This window comes from Pimephales promelas, chromosome 19 (genome assembly GCF_988280905.1).
Source record: "Pimephales promelas chromosome 19, fPimPro1.hap1.1, whole genome shotgun sequence".
Taxonomy (NCBI): domain Eukaryota; kingdom Metazoa; phylum Chordata; class Actinopteri; order Cypriniformes; family Leuciscidae; genus Pimephales; species Pimephales promelas.
Window position 1 is genome coordinate 30,002,156 of NC_142787.1, and position 18,651 is coordinate 30,020,806.

The following is an 18,651-nucleotide window of genomic DNA, read 5'->3' on the forward strand; positions in this document are numbered from 1 at the left end:
GAGAAAAAGACATCAGAACATCTGCTAAAAAACAAAAAAAGATCGCATTTATTTCCAGTAACACAGAAATAGCAACAAGCCCAAATCAAACCGCTTTTAGAAACACTTTTAGACACTGACCTGCTACAATTGATGCTCACAAGAGGCTGCAGTGTGACATGTACAAACGCATTCCCTGCCTGACCACCGAAGTTCATTGGCAATCCGCCTTGTGCGAGCCTGCAACTAGTGGCCGTACAGGGAACCATCTCGCACAGGTTGAGAAGATCTACATGTTTAACACTGTGCTGTGATGAGCACAGGCTCATGCTCAGTCCTCTAAAGTCCACTACGGCTTCACTTTGTGGAGCGGCGGCTGGGTTCGGAGGCCGTGGGGGGAGGAGGGGGTCCCCGGCGGTCCAGGTCCTCGATGTAGAACATGATGAGTTTGCGGCGCTCTTCCGGGACGCAGTCTAGGACCAGGTAACGTTTGTCATTCTGAAGGACTTTCTCGATGTCACTGAAGGCCTGGTCCGACTCCTGGATCGACTTCCGTGATCTACAGAGAACACAAGTTTGGCAGCTTTAAGGCCGTGTGTCCACCAAAGCGTTTTTCCACGCGCCTGGCGTATGTTTTCAATGGGAGCGCCGCGTTTTTTAAACGCCATGAGCGTACCGAGGCACTGAGCGTTTTTTTCACGCTGAAGTGTCGCTGGGAGTCGAAAAATGTTCAACTTTGGTTAAAACGCAGCACTCATTACTGTCACTTTTTACCCAGTCGTTCAATCACAGTGGAGGAGGGGCGGGACTAATACCACACCGACCAACTGTCACAACATTCAACTTCAGCGGATATTCTGTATCATAGCAACGAAATGTCTCAATGGGAAAAAACGCTGCGCTGCCAAAATGCTCAAGCGCCCAAAGCATGGCGTCTTCAGCAGAGCGTCTAGCGTTTTCAGCTGGCTAAAAACGCTTTGGTGGACACACGGCCAAGTTTAAATTCTAGATGCCTAATGAGGCTAGTTACATTCATTTTCAAATAAAAAATCTGTCATTTATTCACTCATACCATCACAAACCTGTAAGACTGTCTTTGTGTTTCAATAAGACAAAATATTGACCATTTTTGAGAATGAAAGTGATGTGCGTACCTATACGTGATGAATTTGGTTTCTTTCAGGAGAGTTCGGAAGTCAGCTTTGGCTGTGATGTATTTGTCCTTTATGTAATCTTCAAATTCCCGCTGTTTCTTCTAGAAGGTGAAAGAATGAATGTTTCAAAAAGTTGATGCCAAGGCAAAAAAAGTCAATCTGACAACCTTATAATCGAACTCACTCGATCACTGCTGGAGAACTTGATGCAGCGTGGGTCATCTTTGATGATCTTCTTCACCTCTTTCCATGTGGTGGTTAATGTGATCTATGATTAAATAGTTCCAGAAGCAGTGAGAACACATGGACATCCCACAGATACACAGATACACATTTAAGGTTTTAATAATCCATTTGATATTTAATAACTTAATTTTCAACATCAGTTAAATAGGAAATCATAACGTGTTCAGATACAAAAAGGTTCGATTAAACTTTTTACGTTGGAAAATGTTCTGAACTTTATTCATTTAGCAGACCCTTTTATCCAAATCAATTTGGTACATGTGAACATTAGTATTAATTTTCTATAATAATTATTATAACATTATCACTATAGTAATGTGTATATTTATATACATATATGCTTTTTTTAAAATAAATAAATACATAAATAAAATATATGATACAAGCATACTTTAAATTTAAATTATATAATACATTTTATTTATATAATTATTAACAATGTATTAATGTTATTATAAGCATATAACAATTGTTATATATAATATAAAATGTATATATTTATACTTTAGTTATTATTATAATAAAATAAAGCATACAATAATACACTGACTAATCTCTCTCTATATAACTTATACTTTAACTTGAAATATAATAATTAGTATGCAAGTATATATTAGATAAGTATATCATATTTATATTGTACAATTCCAAGTATATAATAATAAAATTGATATTCTTATTGTACAAGCATATAGTAACAGTAAGTGTTATTTATTAGTATAAATGGTAATAGTATAAATATATAAGTATAGAAGTATAGTATACAGTATGGAAGTATATAATAACAATACTATATGCCAGTATACAGTATATACATCATACATTTATTCTACAATGTAAAAAAACATTTTCATGATTAGTAATCACAACATTTTTTCTTTTGTCAAATCAACTTAAATAATTTATTTAGTTCAGATAACATATTATTTTGAGTTTCTGACGATTAAATCAATCTCCTTCATTGTATTAACTCACTTTTTCCATTTCAATGAACTTAAAATTTTAAGGCAACCAGGTTACTTACTTTAAGTTAAACCAACAATATTTTTTTTTACAGTGTAGGATGAGAATTATTATTATTATTATACAATGTATCTAAGAATATATTGACATCATATCAATGGTGACCCTTGACTCACCATAGACGTCTCATCCAACAGCTGCCTGAAGTGCTCTTTCTTCCTCTTGGTAAGAGCCTCCACATGTTCTTCAAACAGTTTCTCCTTCTCATGTCTCTCCAGCAGAGACGACGACTCCCACCGGTGGTCTTTACGCAGGTTACGCCTCGTTTCAGACCAGGAAGCGTCCGTTGACCGTACCTATACGTGAACACACGAGAGAACACATATTTAATACAATGTACAATTAGCAATCTAATTCTTCAGAGTGAGCCGGCACTGACCATATCTGACATGAGAGCTTTGAAGTGCTGGACGGCCTCCTCTCGTTTGTGCTGCTCTCTCTCTCGGTCGATCTCTTTGGTCTGTTCAGATCGAGCTCTCTGCACTTCCCGCTCTCTCTCCCTCAAACTGGCTTCGATGCGAGCCTGCCGTTCCAGCTCCTTCTCCGCATCCGCATCCACGTTCTACACAACACAATGACACGTGGACATTTCTCATCATATGTGCTGCCTGTGATATTACTGGTTGAAATGTTTCCACGTCCAAGCTAGGGCTGAACGATTAATTGCATTTGCGATAAAATCGCGATATGATGAAACGCGATTTTGTAATCGCAAGAGCTGCGATTACATTGGTCACGTGACACGCGAGAGAAAAGCAGTCTGCAAGATAAAGCATCAACTTGCCACGCTACGCGGTCTGGCGTCCAGAAAAGAACAGTTTATTGTGTTATTTATTCTCTCCTCTCCTCAACAATCCTGGATCGATTCAGAGAACTTCAGAATCGAGTATGAGCTTAGTTTTTAAACACAGATGCGTGATGACGCTGCGCGTGCTTTAGAAACGAACCGTGTTCTGAATCTGCTTGCTTCTATTCTCTCTCTCTCTCTCTCTCTCTCTCTCTCTCTCTCTCTTCCTCACACACACACACACACACACACGACACCGCTCGAACCTTCCAAAACATAGTAACGTTATTTCATAAAGTTCGGGGTTGAACCGAATTACAAGGACATTCGCGGGCTTCAGGTTTTGCCGCTTTGCTTGATGTTATAAAGTTACTCTTGCAGTGCGCGTTCTCTCCCGCGGGAATTTTCCTTACAAATGCTTCACAGAGGCATTATTTATGTCTTTTGGAATGCAGTTGGCTTGTATATTAAAACCATGAAAATCACTGAGAAGGCTGCTTTCATTTTAAAATACTAACGCGTGCTTTGTGAAGAGCGCTCGTGCATGCGGCCGTGAGCGACTCATTTGTAGATGTACTTGCATGTCAAAATGCTTTTATGACGCGAAATTAATGTAAACACGGTCAGTTATATCTTAAACCAACAGGACAAACCACGTTTACAATTTCAAAAGAGATATATGCATTAGTGTGAATGCAGCTTATCGTATCTAAACTGAGGGGAAATCACTCCAGCTCTTGAATGAAAAACATTCAGACAGCCTACTTTTAAATACAGAGACCACTCTTTCTTTATTGCTTGTAATGTTTTTTTTTTTGTTTCTCTTTATTTACTAGCTTTTATATTTTGAAGCTATATTATTTTATATAGCCTATTTAAAATTCTTAACATGTAATTGGTTTAATTAAATGGGGTTTTTTTATATTTATTTTTGAAAGTATGTGTTTTTACACATGTAATTAAATACATATTTTAAGAGTTATTAAGATTAATTAATAAGAAAAAAAGTAGATCGGATCATGAGCTATCTAAAGATTCCCATCCCTACTGTACAATGATTTATTGCTTGTCTTTGTCGACTAATACAGAAGGTAAATGACTTTTTTTTTTAAATCGCATATTAAATCGCAATCGCAATATTGGTTAAAAAAAATCGCAATTAGATTATTTTCCAAAATCGTTCAGCCCTAGTCCAAGCTAAAAAGTGGATTCTGCCCTGTCCTAATGACTCATACACAATAAGACCATCCTTCTGACCTTCGCCTGCTTCTCCACATACTGTTTGTACAGTTCTTCTCTAGCAGCTGAGCTCTCCACAGCTTTGTAGCGCTGGTCCGTCTCCAGCTTGTCCTTCACTTTGCTCCAGCGCTGAGAGACGTCCACGTGGTGGTCTGACAGCAAATCGAAGAAATCCTGTTTCACCTGCAGCCAGAAACACAAGTTGTCAGCTTAACCTTCAAATGGTCTTCGTTTCCGGTGTACACTTCTGGGCTTCCGGGTCTATACGACCCCAACAATCGATTGAGTAATTGTACAAAAAAAATATACATTTTTAATCATACAAATAATATATCGTTTTTTTTTGGTTTACTTCTCATCTATTCATTAATGCTGTGTTTTTGGAGATATAAAGTACTTTTGTATCCATATACCACACAATTCCTCAACCACACCATTAGCTTGCATATGAAATATACATTTTTTATGATTTATTGTATTTATATCCTTCATTTCTTGTTATTTATATATTATTTTATTGCCATTACCTGTTTTATACAGAAGTTTAGTTTGCTAAATGTTTTCGTTTTTTAGTTGGTTGTGAAAAGGAAATGGTTCTATATATATATATATATATATATATTTATTTGTGTGTGCCGTAAAGTGGTTTGAAAAAATGAAATCGGTATAGGCAGGTCAAACTCTGAAAAATCGGAAATCGAGCTAGAAAATTGTAATCGGTGCCTCTCTAAGTTCAATTCACTTCTGACTTCCTGTCAATGCAAGTGGCGGTCGTGGGAGGCCGGCGACAGACCTTTTCTACTTTGTTTTTGGAGTCTTCTTTGTCCTTCTTTTTCAAGGCCGTCATAAACTCTGTGAACATGATTTCTCTGTCCTTCATCTTCTCAATGGCCTTGAAACGAGGATCCTTGGAGTGTTTTGCGGCAAACTCACTGAACGTGGTCCTAAAAGGGAAATGAACACGTGACATTTTAGTCTGTCGATCTAATCTGTTCACGCTTGGTATTGAGACGCACATCAGCAGGTGAACACCCGAAATGTAGAGAAGGCCTAATTAAAACAGACCTAATGTGAAATCTGGAATCTTCCATCATCTTTCGGAAGTCGTCTTTAGCCTGCATGAGTTTATTCTTCTTCTCCTTCCTCTCTTCTTCAGCACGAGTCTTCACATACTGATCAAACACCTGCAGTGAATGGAGACAAAGTGAAAAAGCTGCTCTCTTGTGCTCATTCAGCAAACACCAAATCACTCTCACCTGTTTCCTCTCCTTGGGGTTGAGCAGCAAATATCGAGGGTCGAACACAATCTTGTGCAGTTCTTTGTCCCAAGTGGAGAAAGCTGAAACCTGCAGGTATGAAGTGGGCAGAATGATGGCTTACCAACGAACAGATCATCCAATAATGTTAAAACAACACGTCAGTCATGTGACATACATACAAACGTCACTTGTGTTGAACCCACAACATTCCTTTAACAACATACACAAATCTACATCAAATCACCACTACTGCAAAACACTGATAGACATGGATGAAATATAAAATCAAGCAACACAATGTACAAACTTATCCATTACCCAATGCAACAATACACTCTACTGTGATGTTGCTTGAAATGCCAAATAATTACTATTATGTAGGACCAGTTTTTTAAAAAAATTAAATCAGACAGATAGAGGTTCTAGTATGAACAGTGAAGGCACGAACACTAGTGTCAAGTAGGACTGGGTGGTAGGACTCATGATTGGTCAGTATTAGCTCATGGCTCATCCACATATTTGATTCGTTCATATCTCTCGTATCACATCGTGAGCACTCTCTCGTTTGATTCTAACTCAACTGATGTCATCTTGAGTCTCACTAATCCACTATTAAAAACAAAACTGGAGGACTTCAGTATCAAAGGTGCTGTAATATTGTTGCCAATATATATTATATATTTTCAATTCATTTCAATATTTTATGTCTAGTTATTATTTTGGTGAAAAGCCTTATAATATGAGGTACGATTGCACATCATTGTACATATTTGCTTGATGTGAACCATTTTTCTTCACAGAAGCTTTAAGGTTTAATATAGGGGAGTTCAAAAAATTCAACTCAAATCAATATTTTGTTCAGATGTTTACCTATGTGGTGAGAAGTCGTGCAATTAGCGGATGAATGTACATTATGCCATACATTCTATATATTATATTATATCAAATATATTGTATGATATTCAGCCACATATCGTGCATATTATATGCAACAGTAAACATGAATAAATCCTGCTATGCTATACCATATATATTGCTGTTTTTTACCTATAGCATAATAATAATAAAAAACTAACCAGACTAGCATCTATATACCATATCTAGTTAATTATAATTGGAGCAAATTCAATTTGACACTGTAACTATGTATGTAATACGTCTGCATGTATATACACTACTGATCAAAAGTTTTAGATTTGTGAGATTTTTTATGTTTTTAAAAGAAATCTCTTCTGCTCACCAAGGCTGCAATTATTTTATTAAATAATACACACAAAAAACAGTAATATTGTGAAATATTATTACAATTTAAAACAGCGGTTTTCTATGTAAATATATAGTAAAGTGTAATTTATTCCTGTGATCAAAGCTGAATTTACAGCATCATTACTCCAGTCTTCAGTGTCACATGATCCTACAGAAATTATAATATGATGCTCAAGAAACATTTATGATTATTATCCATGTTGAAAACAGTTTTTTTAACATTTTTATTTTAATAGAAAGTTCAAAAGAACATAATTGATCTGAAATGGAAAGCTTTTGTAACATTCAAAAGTTTGGGGTCAGTAAGAACTTATTTTTTATTTTTGAAAATACTTTTATTCATCAAGGATGAGTTAAATTGATCAAAAGTTACAGTAAAGACATTTATAATGTTAAAAAAGATTATATTTTAAATAAATGCTGTTCTTTTGAACTTTCTATTCATCGTAGAATTTTGGGGGAAAAAAATGGTACACGACTGTTTTCAACATTGAAAATAATAATTTATGTTTTTTGAGCATAAAATCAGCATATTAGAATGATTTATGAAGGATCAGGTGACACTGAAAACTGATGTGTAATCAGCAACAGTAATGATGTTGAAAATTCAGCTTTCAAATTACATATTAAAATATATTCAAATAGAAAACAGTCATTTTAAATTCTCATAATATTTCAAAATATTACTGTTTGTCTTTTTTTTTTCCATCAAATAAAGCCTTGGTGAGCAGAAGAGACTTCATTTAAAAACATAAAAAAATCTTACTGATCTAAAACTTTTGACCGGTAGTGTGTAATATGTATTTATGTAATATGCCTGTATGCATGTAATATGTATGCATGTTTTTTATATATAATATTAATTTGTAGCATATAGCACTGCTGTATTGCTATTCCTACATTTTCCATTGAATCAATAGGAAATCATCTGATTTTAAATGACCAAAGTCACTATTTTATATCTGAAATCTCCCTGTACTACAGAAGGTTCTCCTCCATTGACAAAGCTTTAAAAACTAAGCAAAAGCGGCAGCCTTTCCAACGCATTCATCCAAATTCACTTATTTTCATTCCCATGTACATCAACTGGACTAAATAAGAGGACAAATTTAGAAAGTCGTGAATGAGCATATATAGGCCGATTTCAGACTTAGCAATGCTTGTTAAATATCCAATTTGTCATTGAATTTCCAGAATAACACTTAAAATGTATAGAGTAATCATATAAATACTTTGGTCATACCACCCATCCCTATAGTCAATATAGCACATCATTTAACACAACTTTAAAGCAATTCAGAAATAACAGGTAAGAAACGGGAGTGACAGAATGAGCAGAAAGGAACTTAAGACTAGATTACATAATAATAAAGAATAATAGTGACAAGAATGAACTTAAGATTGTACCTTGATGGGCTTCCTTTCAGATTTATGTGTCTAACATTACAGAGCTGGTTAGAGTATTGCGTTGGATTGAAGTGTTTTACCCCTCTCTCCAGCAGCATGTCCCTGAACTGGTTCATGCGGGCCTCCAGGGGCACCAGGGCCCGATCACGAGCGGCCTTCAGTTCGGCCTCCATGGACGCGTCTTTCTCTGCGCCAGCCTCCTTCACATCGTCCTTCCTGTCAGAGAGAAGAGGAAGAGTGTAAGGAAGAACATTTCAGAGTTGTTACCTGTTTTGGCTTGTAGAGGTGATTTTTCTCTTAACTTGAGAGAATTGATTCCTATCGAACTAATCTATTTACTAGAGCCGTCAATCGATTAGTAGTTCACTTTTAGTAGTTAACACAATGCATTTGGTTCTATTTAAGGATAGAGAATATACTAAAACAGAATAAAACTGTTGTGATTAGTCAAATTTCATTAAAGTTAATAAGTGTATATTTGAAGAGTTGAGATGCAAAAGCCTCTAAGTGCCATTTGAAATTTTCTTCTAGAATGATCATTTCTATCAAGCTTGTATATATAAGTTCAGTGATTTCACTTATTACCTATTAATTGTTATTTAAGTGAAATTACTGAACTTAAATATACAAGTTTGACAAAAATCATCATTAAAGAAGAAAATTTCAAATGGCATTTAGAGGCTTTTGCATCTGAACTCTTCATTTATTAAAACAGAATGCATAACTTCGATAGCCCTACTAAAATTTTCTTGTATTTGAGAAGGTGTGTTTAAATTCGAGTTATTTTGCGTTTTGAAAAGAAGACTACAGTGTCAAGTACAAATATATTGCCATTTTTGCTTTCGGTTCTTGAAAACATTAATACACATCACTGAAGGGCTGAAGTTTTGATTTGTTCACTGGGGTTTGCCTAATGGAGGCTAGAGAGAGGTCAAACAAGGTGGGTTACCTTGGAGGCCAACGTTGGCATCGCCAGAGCTTAGAAGCGTTCCCTGAAAAATAGTCCCCAGTGCAACAGGACCACTGTTTGGGGTCAGGGGGAGGCAGGCGTGAAGGGCACTGATGGGAAACAGTGACTGATTTGATTTGGTAAACGTTATGGAGTCACCACTTTTCAAAGACCCAAACTAAAGATTAGCACTGCTAAGACAAGTCAGCATTGGGTGCAAAAAAAAAAAAAGCGCCGACAATTTGTTTAACTGTGACATAAAACAGTCCATTCAACATGTTTTTGCTCAGGGCCTAAACGGAAGCAGCCTCATTTCCTTTTCTCATCATATGATTAGAAATAAAGTTTCAGCGATGCTTCTAGTTTCTTCTGTATAATACAAAAGTTAGGTGTTCAGCAGGGGCGAGTGCTCGGCCCCTTATGGTTTCCCGCTGAGAGCCGATGCCACTTACTTTCTCTTCTTGGCCTTCGAAGGCTCGTCGTCCAGTGCATCCTCTATGGCTGTTTCAATCTCCTCTTTGGTGAAACCTGCTGTTAGAAATAAAAGTGTGTGTTTTTTTGCCGTGTTACTGTAACCTAGACCAAGAATCAAAGTTTACAAGCTGAACATGTATGCAGTGCAAATCAGTGTGTTTTACCAATTTTCCTGTTGTCATCTAGGCCCCTTTTGTGGTGGGGCTCTTGAATGTATTTGTCCACATCAGCACGGCCCACCAGCTCCTCGGGTCGGTCCCACATGGACAGTCGTGTGGTGGGGTTGTAGTAAAACACACGGTCATCTCCAGTCCAGACCACACACCTAAAAACCACAAATATTAAGAGTGTAACGATACACAAAACTGACGGCTAAGGTTTTCCCACGGTTTTAACGTCTCGGTTCGGTTTAGAAAGCTAAAATTGCTTTGTTTTTTTTTTTTAAACAGTGGTTTAATGAAAAAAAAATGTTTTTATCTTTAAATTAATTAAGATAACATTAAAAGTTGTAGCCTTTTCAGATGCTATTTATTTTTTAGATACAATAATCAACACTTTGTATGAAAACATGTACACTGAATATAAGGCAGTTTTATCATTTTTACTCTGATTTGTTATTGAAATATAATAATTTACACAGTTGTCATTTTCATAAAAGATATTTTAAACAGGTTAAACAAAATATAATATATAGGTTAACATTTATTTAGTGCGTAAGTTTTCATAAATACAATTGTCATTTTTTTGGTGCACACTAGCTTATTCATAACAGTAAGGCCAACATATTCATACTAAAAGGTAAAAACTTTGATTTTAAAGAGTTCACTGAATCACTGAAGAGATGGAAAAGGCTCACCAGGGAGTACCGGGAATCGGGTTTGTGGCAACAGGTTTGGCCTTCTGTGCTACTTTTTCCTCCTCAGTCATATCTTCTTCCCTGGGCAACTACAACATCAAAACATTATCAATAATGTTCCCTAAAACCTCAAAGTAAGTCTAAATCACTTTCACACTTACCTCTTTAGAAATGCCAAAGTCAGATTTGACTTCCATGTCTATATCCTTTAAAAGTGAATCAGCATGGTTATGGCCATGTTTAGCCTTGTCACTGTTCTTATCTGTTCAGACAAATAAAGCAATATATTTCTGAACATAACACTTGACCATGAACATTTGTCCATTCAACACAGCGAGTCAATGTTAACAAAACAAAAAGACACGAGGCTTACCTCTCTCTTTTAGCTCAGCAGGTTTTTCCCAGGTGGACTCCAGTGTGCGATTGTTGTAATAGTAGATCCTCCCATCAGCCGTCTTGTACTCAGACCATTCAGGAAGTGAAAGAGTCCCCATTAGATGTGCAGGAGCGATAGCTAGCTGGTGATGCATCATGGGTACAAGAGGTGGGGCCATCCCTGGCATCCCTGCAAATGAAAAATGTGCATTCAGCAGATCAAACCCCAAGAAAATATTACAGGGTTTCCACATCTTTTGAATTTTCATAATGAATGGTTAGAATAATGTTATTGAGATTTCTGGGGTGGATTTTCAGGCTAGATGATAATCCTTGGAATTCTAAAAGGATGTTTCTTTTATAAATAAATAATAAATGGTTACTTTGTTTACGCATACACACACTTAGATCAAACACTTAAATCACTCTTGTCACTTGTGGAATTATGGATTTACAAGGTTGCTCACTACTGGACTATGTTGGTTTGTATTCTGACTGTTAAATAAAAAATAAAAAAATAAATAAAAAAAATAAAAGGATGTTTCTAGATCTAGATAGGCCCTGAAAACTCCATTACATTTTAAAGCAGAAAATTAGAAATTTCCTTGATTTAAGATTATTAATCTCCATGAGTTTTTAATGATTGGAAATCATCATTTTAAAATGTGCTCATATATGTTGTGTGCAACACTGTAGGCAGCCTATCAACACCACTTTGTAAGAGGAGGGCGCCATCTACTGGTTATTGAGTAAATCAAGTCCACTAATGGAGTTTAGTTTCTATTGCGGTCTACACCAACTCAAATACCAAAAAAGCACCATATACAACACAGGCTAAAAGGCCAGGCTAAAAGAAAAATATAGTGCAACGTTATTACATTGCTCAACGAGGTCGCCATAGACATTGACAGAATCTCTTGTTCGAGACCGGCAAGTCAGAGCTGAATGATCTTTCTGGCATTGAGACACCTTTTCTGCAGTGGAAATGCACAGAACGTTTCAAGAACAAACACAGGAACCGTGTCGGTGGAAAAGAGGTATGTGAAACCAGGAAACCTACTCATTGGAGGACATATTGCACACATTTTAGCCTTTTTGAAAAGGTTTTCACCTCTATATTTGCTGGCGTGTTTGGCTAACTTTCAGGAAGAAATTCATTTCCACGTACCTGGCAGTGGGATGTGCATGCCAGGAAGAGGCACTCTGAATGGTGGTACCATGACTGGGGGGAATGCTGGGATAGCAGCAGCTGGCTGGCCCACAGACAGGCCAGGAGGGAGACTCTGATGCAACAGTGGCATGGTCTGCACTGCTGTGACTGTAGCGGTTACTGTAGGAACACTGACCACAGCAACAGGGGTCACTGCTACACTAGCAGGAGGAGTAGAGGCCACTGGAGGCATCTCAGAAACAGACGCTACAACAACAAAGCAAAGGGATATCAACAAAACATTAAAGATTGATCATATTTGTCATGAGTACTACCAATCTTTTAAATCAGGGGTTTACAAACTTGTTTTCAGAGTTCATTTAGAATTATTCAGCCTTTACGAACGAGCAGAAGTCATTGCTGGTTTCTTCAGAAGTGGGAGGAACTAATGCGCAAACGCTTGCCTATTACCGTCTCCGTTTTGATTTCAGCAAATCAGTTTTAGCGTGATTAATATTCATTAACCCAACAGCTCATAAGACCTTAGCGGTTTTTATATTGTTATTAGTAGTAATATTATCTTAACAGAATTAGTTAGTTTTGTTTACAAACACTGAATGACCAACGTTTCAAGCACCAGCAGCCCCAAGTTCTGTTAAAATGACAAATATGCAGTTTTGTTCATAAATGGCATCACGTTTTAGTTCTAAAAGCTTAAGTTAAAATTTATTAAATAAAAAAAAAAAAGCTTTATTGACTGATGTTAAAAGTGTAGCTGTTTTGCGTCCAGATTATATCACATATGAAAGCATCTTAATGAATAAAGCAATTTTCCGAAGATAAGCTGATTTGGTGGAGATGCATATAGGAATATACTTGCATGTGTATATATATATATATATATATATATATATATATGTGTGTGTGTGTGTGTGTGTGTGTGTGTGTGTGTAAAAATTAGGGCTGTGCAAAAATTAATTGCGATTAATCGCATCCAAAATAAAAGTCTGTGTTTACATAATATATTTGTGTGTGCTGTATATAATTATTTTGTATATATAAATACACACACATGCATGTATATATTTAAGAATTATTTGTGCTTAAATTCTGTATATATATTTATATATATATATATAAATACATAATCTATATTATATAAATATAAATACTTTATATATGAATAACACATTTTCTTAAATATATACATGCATGTGTGTGTATTTATATATACCAAATAATTATATGCAGCACACACAAATATATTATGTAAACACAGACTTTTATTTTGGATGCGATTAATCGCAATTAATTTTTGCACAGCCCTAGTAAAAATATATATTAGTCTGGCGATTAAAACAAACATTTACTAGTTAGTTCTAATATTCAAATTACCAAATTTAGTAGTTAGCTAGTAGTAATTTTAGTTCTACAATGCCTTAGTTACCCTCCTGACACTCTTTTATAGTCCTTTCTTCTGGCGTTGTTAGCATTTTGCTGATTTGCAACACTATGCATTTAAATCTATTTCCTTTTTTTTTTAAGTCCTCCGAAACATGTAAGATGTCCATGGGTATTTAGAAAGGCATTAGCCAAATAAAATGTAATCATTATTAGTTAATTTATCAAGATGTGCATCGAGGGTTGTCTTACATTAAAAATAAGATGGCATTTTAAGTTTTAGTTTGATTAATTATACAGACACATTTATTTTAATTTAATTTAATGAAACCCCCAGCAGTTCCCCCAAGTTGAGAACAACAGGCTATAACATGATTCATAGCTCATCCTATGTGTTAAATACTCACCGGTGGAGGTTTGAGAGGCACTGGGGGCCGGACTGGTGCTGGGGTCGGGACTGGAGCTGAGGGTGTTTGAGGGGGACATGCTCTGGGTGGAGACCGGCTCGGTCACAGCCGTAGCAGCGCTGCTAGCTGCAGTAGAAGCAGGAGCGGCTGCAGCTCCTCCAGACTGAGCCGCCATTAGAGGATTGAGCTCTGACTGCTGGATGATCTTCACTCCCTCTGGTTTGGTCCAGGCTGACTCGCGTGTCCGGGAATTATAGAAATAAACCTGGAAGAGCATAGTAGAGAGGTTTCAAATGTCCTAGAACGCTAATTCTAGGACTGGGTCAGGATGGTTGACTAGTTGTCCAACTATTCAGATTAACAAGCAAGTGCTATAAAAGGATTTTAATAAAAGTAAATACCCCATAATTTCCGGAATATAAGTAGTTTTTTTAATCTGAGACGTGCTGCAACTTATATAATGTAATTAAAGTCAAGCACGCAAAACATGCACGAAGCGCATGCGTTTGGATTCGTGCCAAATAAGAGGTTTTTTTAGGCTTTCCATAATGAAATAAATGTTTTTTGTAATGAAAATGTTTGTTTATTTTATATTTTTATCTACCATCAAACTTGTTCGTAAATGTTTTATTTTTACATCATTTCTAAATATAACGTGGTCGATGCAACAAGACAATTTTGACTGACTTGTGCAAAGGTTTTTCACATCTGTAGTGTGTGCAAGTCTTATAATCAACATTTTGATTGGAAAAAAATTCTTTCTGAAAGATGTGTGTGTATTAGGGATGCACTAATATTAGCATCGGACCTGATACTGGGCTTGTGTATTTGTAAATGCTCGGATAACAAAAAAAAAAAACAATACCACGCAGCATTTGTACAGTACAGTGTTTGTGTCCAGACAAATACAGACAAAAGAACAAGCAGAGCTATGAAGATTTAAGATGTCTGTGACGTAACATAAGAGTCATGGAGGCAAAGAACCGCCCGACGCGGAGTGAATTAAAATTGTTTAATGTACAACTAGCCATCGATTATAACACTTATACCATGGTAATTTGACAGAATTGACAACTTAAACAACGGTTTTTGATGTTTGCAGTGCAATATTTATCAGGAAGGGTAAAATTGTCCAATTTTCATAGTTAGTTTTAGCATTACACAGAGATAAAGTAGATCAGGAGATAAAGTAGTGCGGTAAGATTACATTTTGAATTAATGAATTAGCGCATTTATTATGAATTAATTAATCGAGAGAGATGAGATATGCATACCTGTGTCAGTTCAGAGTTTAATTAAAAAAAGCGATGTAACCCCCTGAGAAATATAATCTAGCGATTCAGAAGTGAAGCTATTTTATTACTAAAAGTTGCGGGGCACCGTTGATAAGTTTCTGTGCTCCGGTTTGTGCTAGGGTGACCATATTTTGATTACCAAAAACCAGGACACTCGGCCCGGCAAACAGATGGGCCTACTCAAATGATAATCGAAGTTTACTCAAAGATACCATATTAATTTCAATATGTATGGATAGAAAACGGTTATATTGTTATATGAAAACAGGACATGTCCTGGGAAAACAGGACAGTTGGTCACCCTAGTTTCACCCTAGACTCTCTTGCGTTCGAATAAGGTCATGTATTTATTTTTAAATTAGTCGGTGTTCTACAGGTTGTACATGTCGATTCACCAAAGGTTTTGCTACTTGCTTTTATCTCTTTTTACTTTATTTATTTTATTTTATTTGAACTATTTTATTGTACTGGAAAGCACTTTGGATCAACTACGGTTGTGTTAAACTTGTGCTCTATAAATAAAGTTTGACTTGACTTGACTAGTTTGTGCGATCTCTGTATGGGAGTGGCTTTAATGAAAACAGCGCATTAATATAGACCTTTAATTAAAGTGACCTGGGGTCATTCGTATTAAAAGGTTCCAGCAAATCAGAAATGAGTATTAAGACAGACCATGGTATAAATGTACGCAATTAATAAAACGTTAATCATAAATGCAATTGTTATGCCTGTGTGGCTACTGATAAGTGAAGCACGCTAAGTGGATTAAGCACACAGCGGCATTTGAATAGCATAGAAAGTAAAACGATGCACATATTACCAGTGTTACTTGATGGTAGTGAGAGAGAGAGAGAGAGAGAGAGAGAGAGAGAGAGACGCAGACACTTCTGTTGCATGCAATTGATTTCTGATCTGAGCTTACTCAGCACACACACTTCTGTTGGATTAAAACTAAACTGCAGCCTAAGTAAAAAAACATGAACTGTTACATATTTTTGTATAAGTGGTTCCCTACATTATCAGAGGAAAATGTCATGTGATTACTGTGCCACTGCACTGGAGTGGCTCTAAATGTGCGCTGTAGATGAAATATAGAACAGAAAGAGAAGCTTGTACAATACATTTAAACAGGCATGAAAATATCGATTTGCTCAACGAATTAAGCCAACTGATATGATTATATTCCTTTGGTTTTTCCACACAATATGAAAAAAGATTACATTTAAAATACTATAATTATTCAATTTAAATATCATATTTACAACAGAGCGAGTAAAATCGGCGAGTAACGTTCAGTACCTTTCCTTCAGGTGTGGAGTTCTCTACCCAGATATCATCACTAGACAAACTTGAAGTCGTTCCTGGTGATGGAGGCATTCCAGGTGGAAAGATCATCCCGGGAGGAGGAGGCATGCTTCCCATGGGTGGGGGCATAAACGGTGGCCTCTGTGAAAAAGACAATCTTAGAGACTGAGAGAATTCAGACACCGTCAGAGATTGAAAGTAACATTAAGTGCACATATAATATCGTATTTTTTGTAATACTTCCTATTTCCTACCTGCAGGTGTGGGGGTCCAATGGGTGGGGGCATAGCTCCGGGTGGGGGCATAGGTGGCATACTGGTGTCAAACGGTGGTCTACCAAAAGGGGGTGGCGGGGGTCCTCTCATCATGCCGAAGGGCGGAGGTGGGGGTCGTAGTAATGGAGGAGGTCCTCGCAAAACTGCGCTGGGTGGTGGAGCAGGGCTACGAAAACGTAACACCATACTGAGGAGAGAAAAAAAATCAGTAACTATCAATATTTCTGGTATGCAAAACCACCACCAAGACAGTACACTAAAAGCTCTAAAACAAAATTGTTGTCAAGGGAAATAATCTAAATAAGTTCCTAGATATACGACACCCCCTTTGCGGCAGCGGTCCTGCCTTTTGTTCACACCGGGACTGATCCCAGCAACGTTACTAGGTCCCCATCTCGGGATGTGTGTGTGTGTGTGTGTTCACACAGAAGGCACTCTAGCTATTCTATGGCAATTTCTGGAATCAAACACTGTGTAAAAGGGGCTTAAGATACAAGTAATAATTATTTCTCTTCATAAAGACAAGAGTATTGGTGTATTTTTGTGTATCATTGTGTATACAATAAGAGAATAACTATTAGTTGCACACAATACGTTTTTTTGTTGTTGTACGTGTCCACAGTATTATCTTTCACCAGGGATGTACAAGTATGAATAAATATATGTCTTCTGTTCTTGGTTGTCAGGTTGTTGATGTTTATTTGTGCACAGTGGCTAGGATAGTTTTTTTACCATTAAGTTAGTGGGTTGAAGACTTGGGCATTTCATAGATCGATAGATGGATATCGTAAATTAAGATTATTTTTGACATTAAAAAACTACAGACATTAAAATGATTTTCATCGGTTTTCTCTATTCAGTGCTAATTTTAACACAAATTAAATATAAACAAAATAAGAATGGCGTTAAAAAGAACCACTGTTGTACACAAACAAGGCAAGCAGGTGGGCTAAAGTCAGCATGCAGAGCAGACATTGCTAACACGTCAGCTGCAAACACAACATTAATTGCTAACAGGAAATATTCTCGTTTTAATTAACGTTAGTGCGTTATTCTGAAGCGAACGGTTTTGCATAGCTTGCGTTTTAAAGTTTGAACTATTCACGCGGATAAATAAAAAACAGAGTACGTTTAAGAAGCTAGCATAAATGCTAACTGCGCTAAACTGCGCCAGCGGACTTTTCCACTACTCACACTATAACACAGGCTGGCTATATGGCTAAGATATGAATAAGCACCGATTTCTGCGTGAATATACATTTAATGTGGCCCTTCTGGATGTTATAATGTAGTTATCTGACCTGTTCTCCGCCAATCCAGCGCTCTCTCCTTCTATGTTCTCCGCCATCGCTCCAGAAACTAAACAAACACACTTCAGCTAAACTTCCTGTTGGCGAAGCACTTCCTCACACTTTCCTCTACGTCATTGGCTGGATTGACATTATTAAAGGAGTAGTTCACTTTTAAAAAAAAACTTTTGCTGATAATCTACTCACCCACATGTTATCTAAGATGTCCATGTCTTTCTTTCTTCAGTCGAAAAGAAATTAAGGTTTTTGATGAAAACATTACAGGGTTTTCTCCATATAATGGACTTCAATGGGAACCAAGCGGTTCAAGGTCCAAATTAGCTTCAGTGCAGCTTCAAATTGCTTTATTGACACCAGATGAATAAGGGTATATATTATATATTTATATTATTATATATTTTCTTCCTACTGGAAGTCAATGGGTGCTGTAACTGTCTACCAACATTCTTCACAAGAGCTTTAAACTTTTTTCAAATAGTTTTGATTTTAGTTTG

The 18,651-nt window shown here is 36.6% G+C and overlaps 1 protein-coding gene across 4 annotated transcripts; it reads right to left on the minus strand.

Annotated features, from left to right (window-relative positions):
- Positions 1-25: 25 nt before the first annotated feature.
- tcerg1b (transcription elongation regulator 1b (CA150)) lies at positions 26-18,264 on the minus strand. 4 transcript variants are annotated; one of them, XM_039676377.2, is made up of 20 exons: positions 18,149-18,264; positions 16,827-17,034; positions 16,567-16,713; positions 13,973-14,237; positions 12,183-12,431; positions 11,013-11,204; positions 10,801-10,901; positions 10,640-10,728; positions 9,948-10,108; positions 9,762-9,837; positions 8,441-8,576; positions 5,685-5,774; positions 5,494-5,612; positions 5,222-5,372; positions 4,447-4,611; positions 2,782-2,964; positions 2,519-2,698; positions 1,318-1,401; positions 1,134-1,234; positions 26-538 (listed from the first exon to the last, which is right to left on the minus strand). In XM_039676377.2, exons 1-20 carry the CDS (start codon positions 18,193-18,195, stop codon positions 337-339), a joined length of 2,946 nt encoding a protein of 981 aa, XP_039532311.2. In that variant the 5' UTR covers positions 18,196-18,264; the 3' UTR covers positions 26-336. The 4 variants fall into 4 exon arrangements, with proteins under 4 accessions (XP_039532311.2, XP_039532310.2, XP_088980069.1 ...); XM_039676376.2 differs by having other exon boundaries at positions 9,762-9,840; XM_089123943.1 differs by having other exon boundaries at positions 16,567-16,737.
- Positions 18,265-18,651: the final 387 nt, after the last annotated feature.

Coding starts and splice junctions, on each gene's coding strand:
- tcerg1b (XM_089123942.1), bottom strand. CDS start 18,195: ATGGCGGAGAACATAGAAGGAGAGAGCGCTGGATTGGCGGAGAACAG. Junction 5,613..5,684: donor ACCCCAAGGAGAGGAAACAG/GTGAGAGTGATT, acceptor CATTCACTGCAG/GTGTTTGATCAGTATGTGAA. Junction 5,373..5,493: donor GATTCCAGATTTCACATTAG/GTCTGTTTTAAT, acceptor TTTCCCTTTTAG/GACCACGTTCAGTGAGTTTG.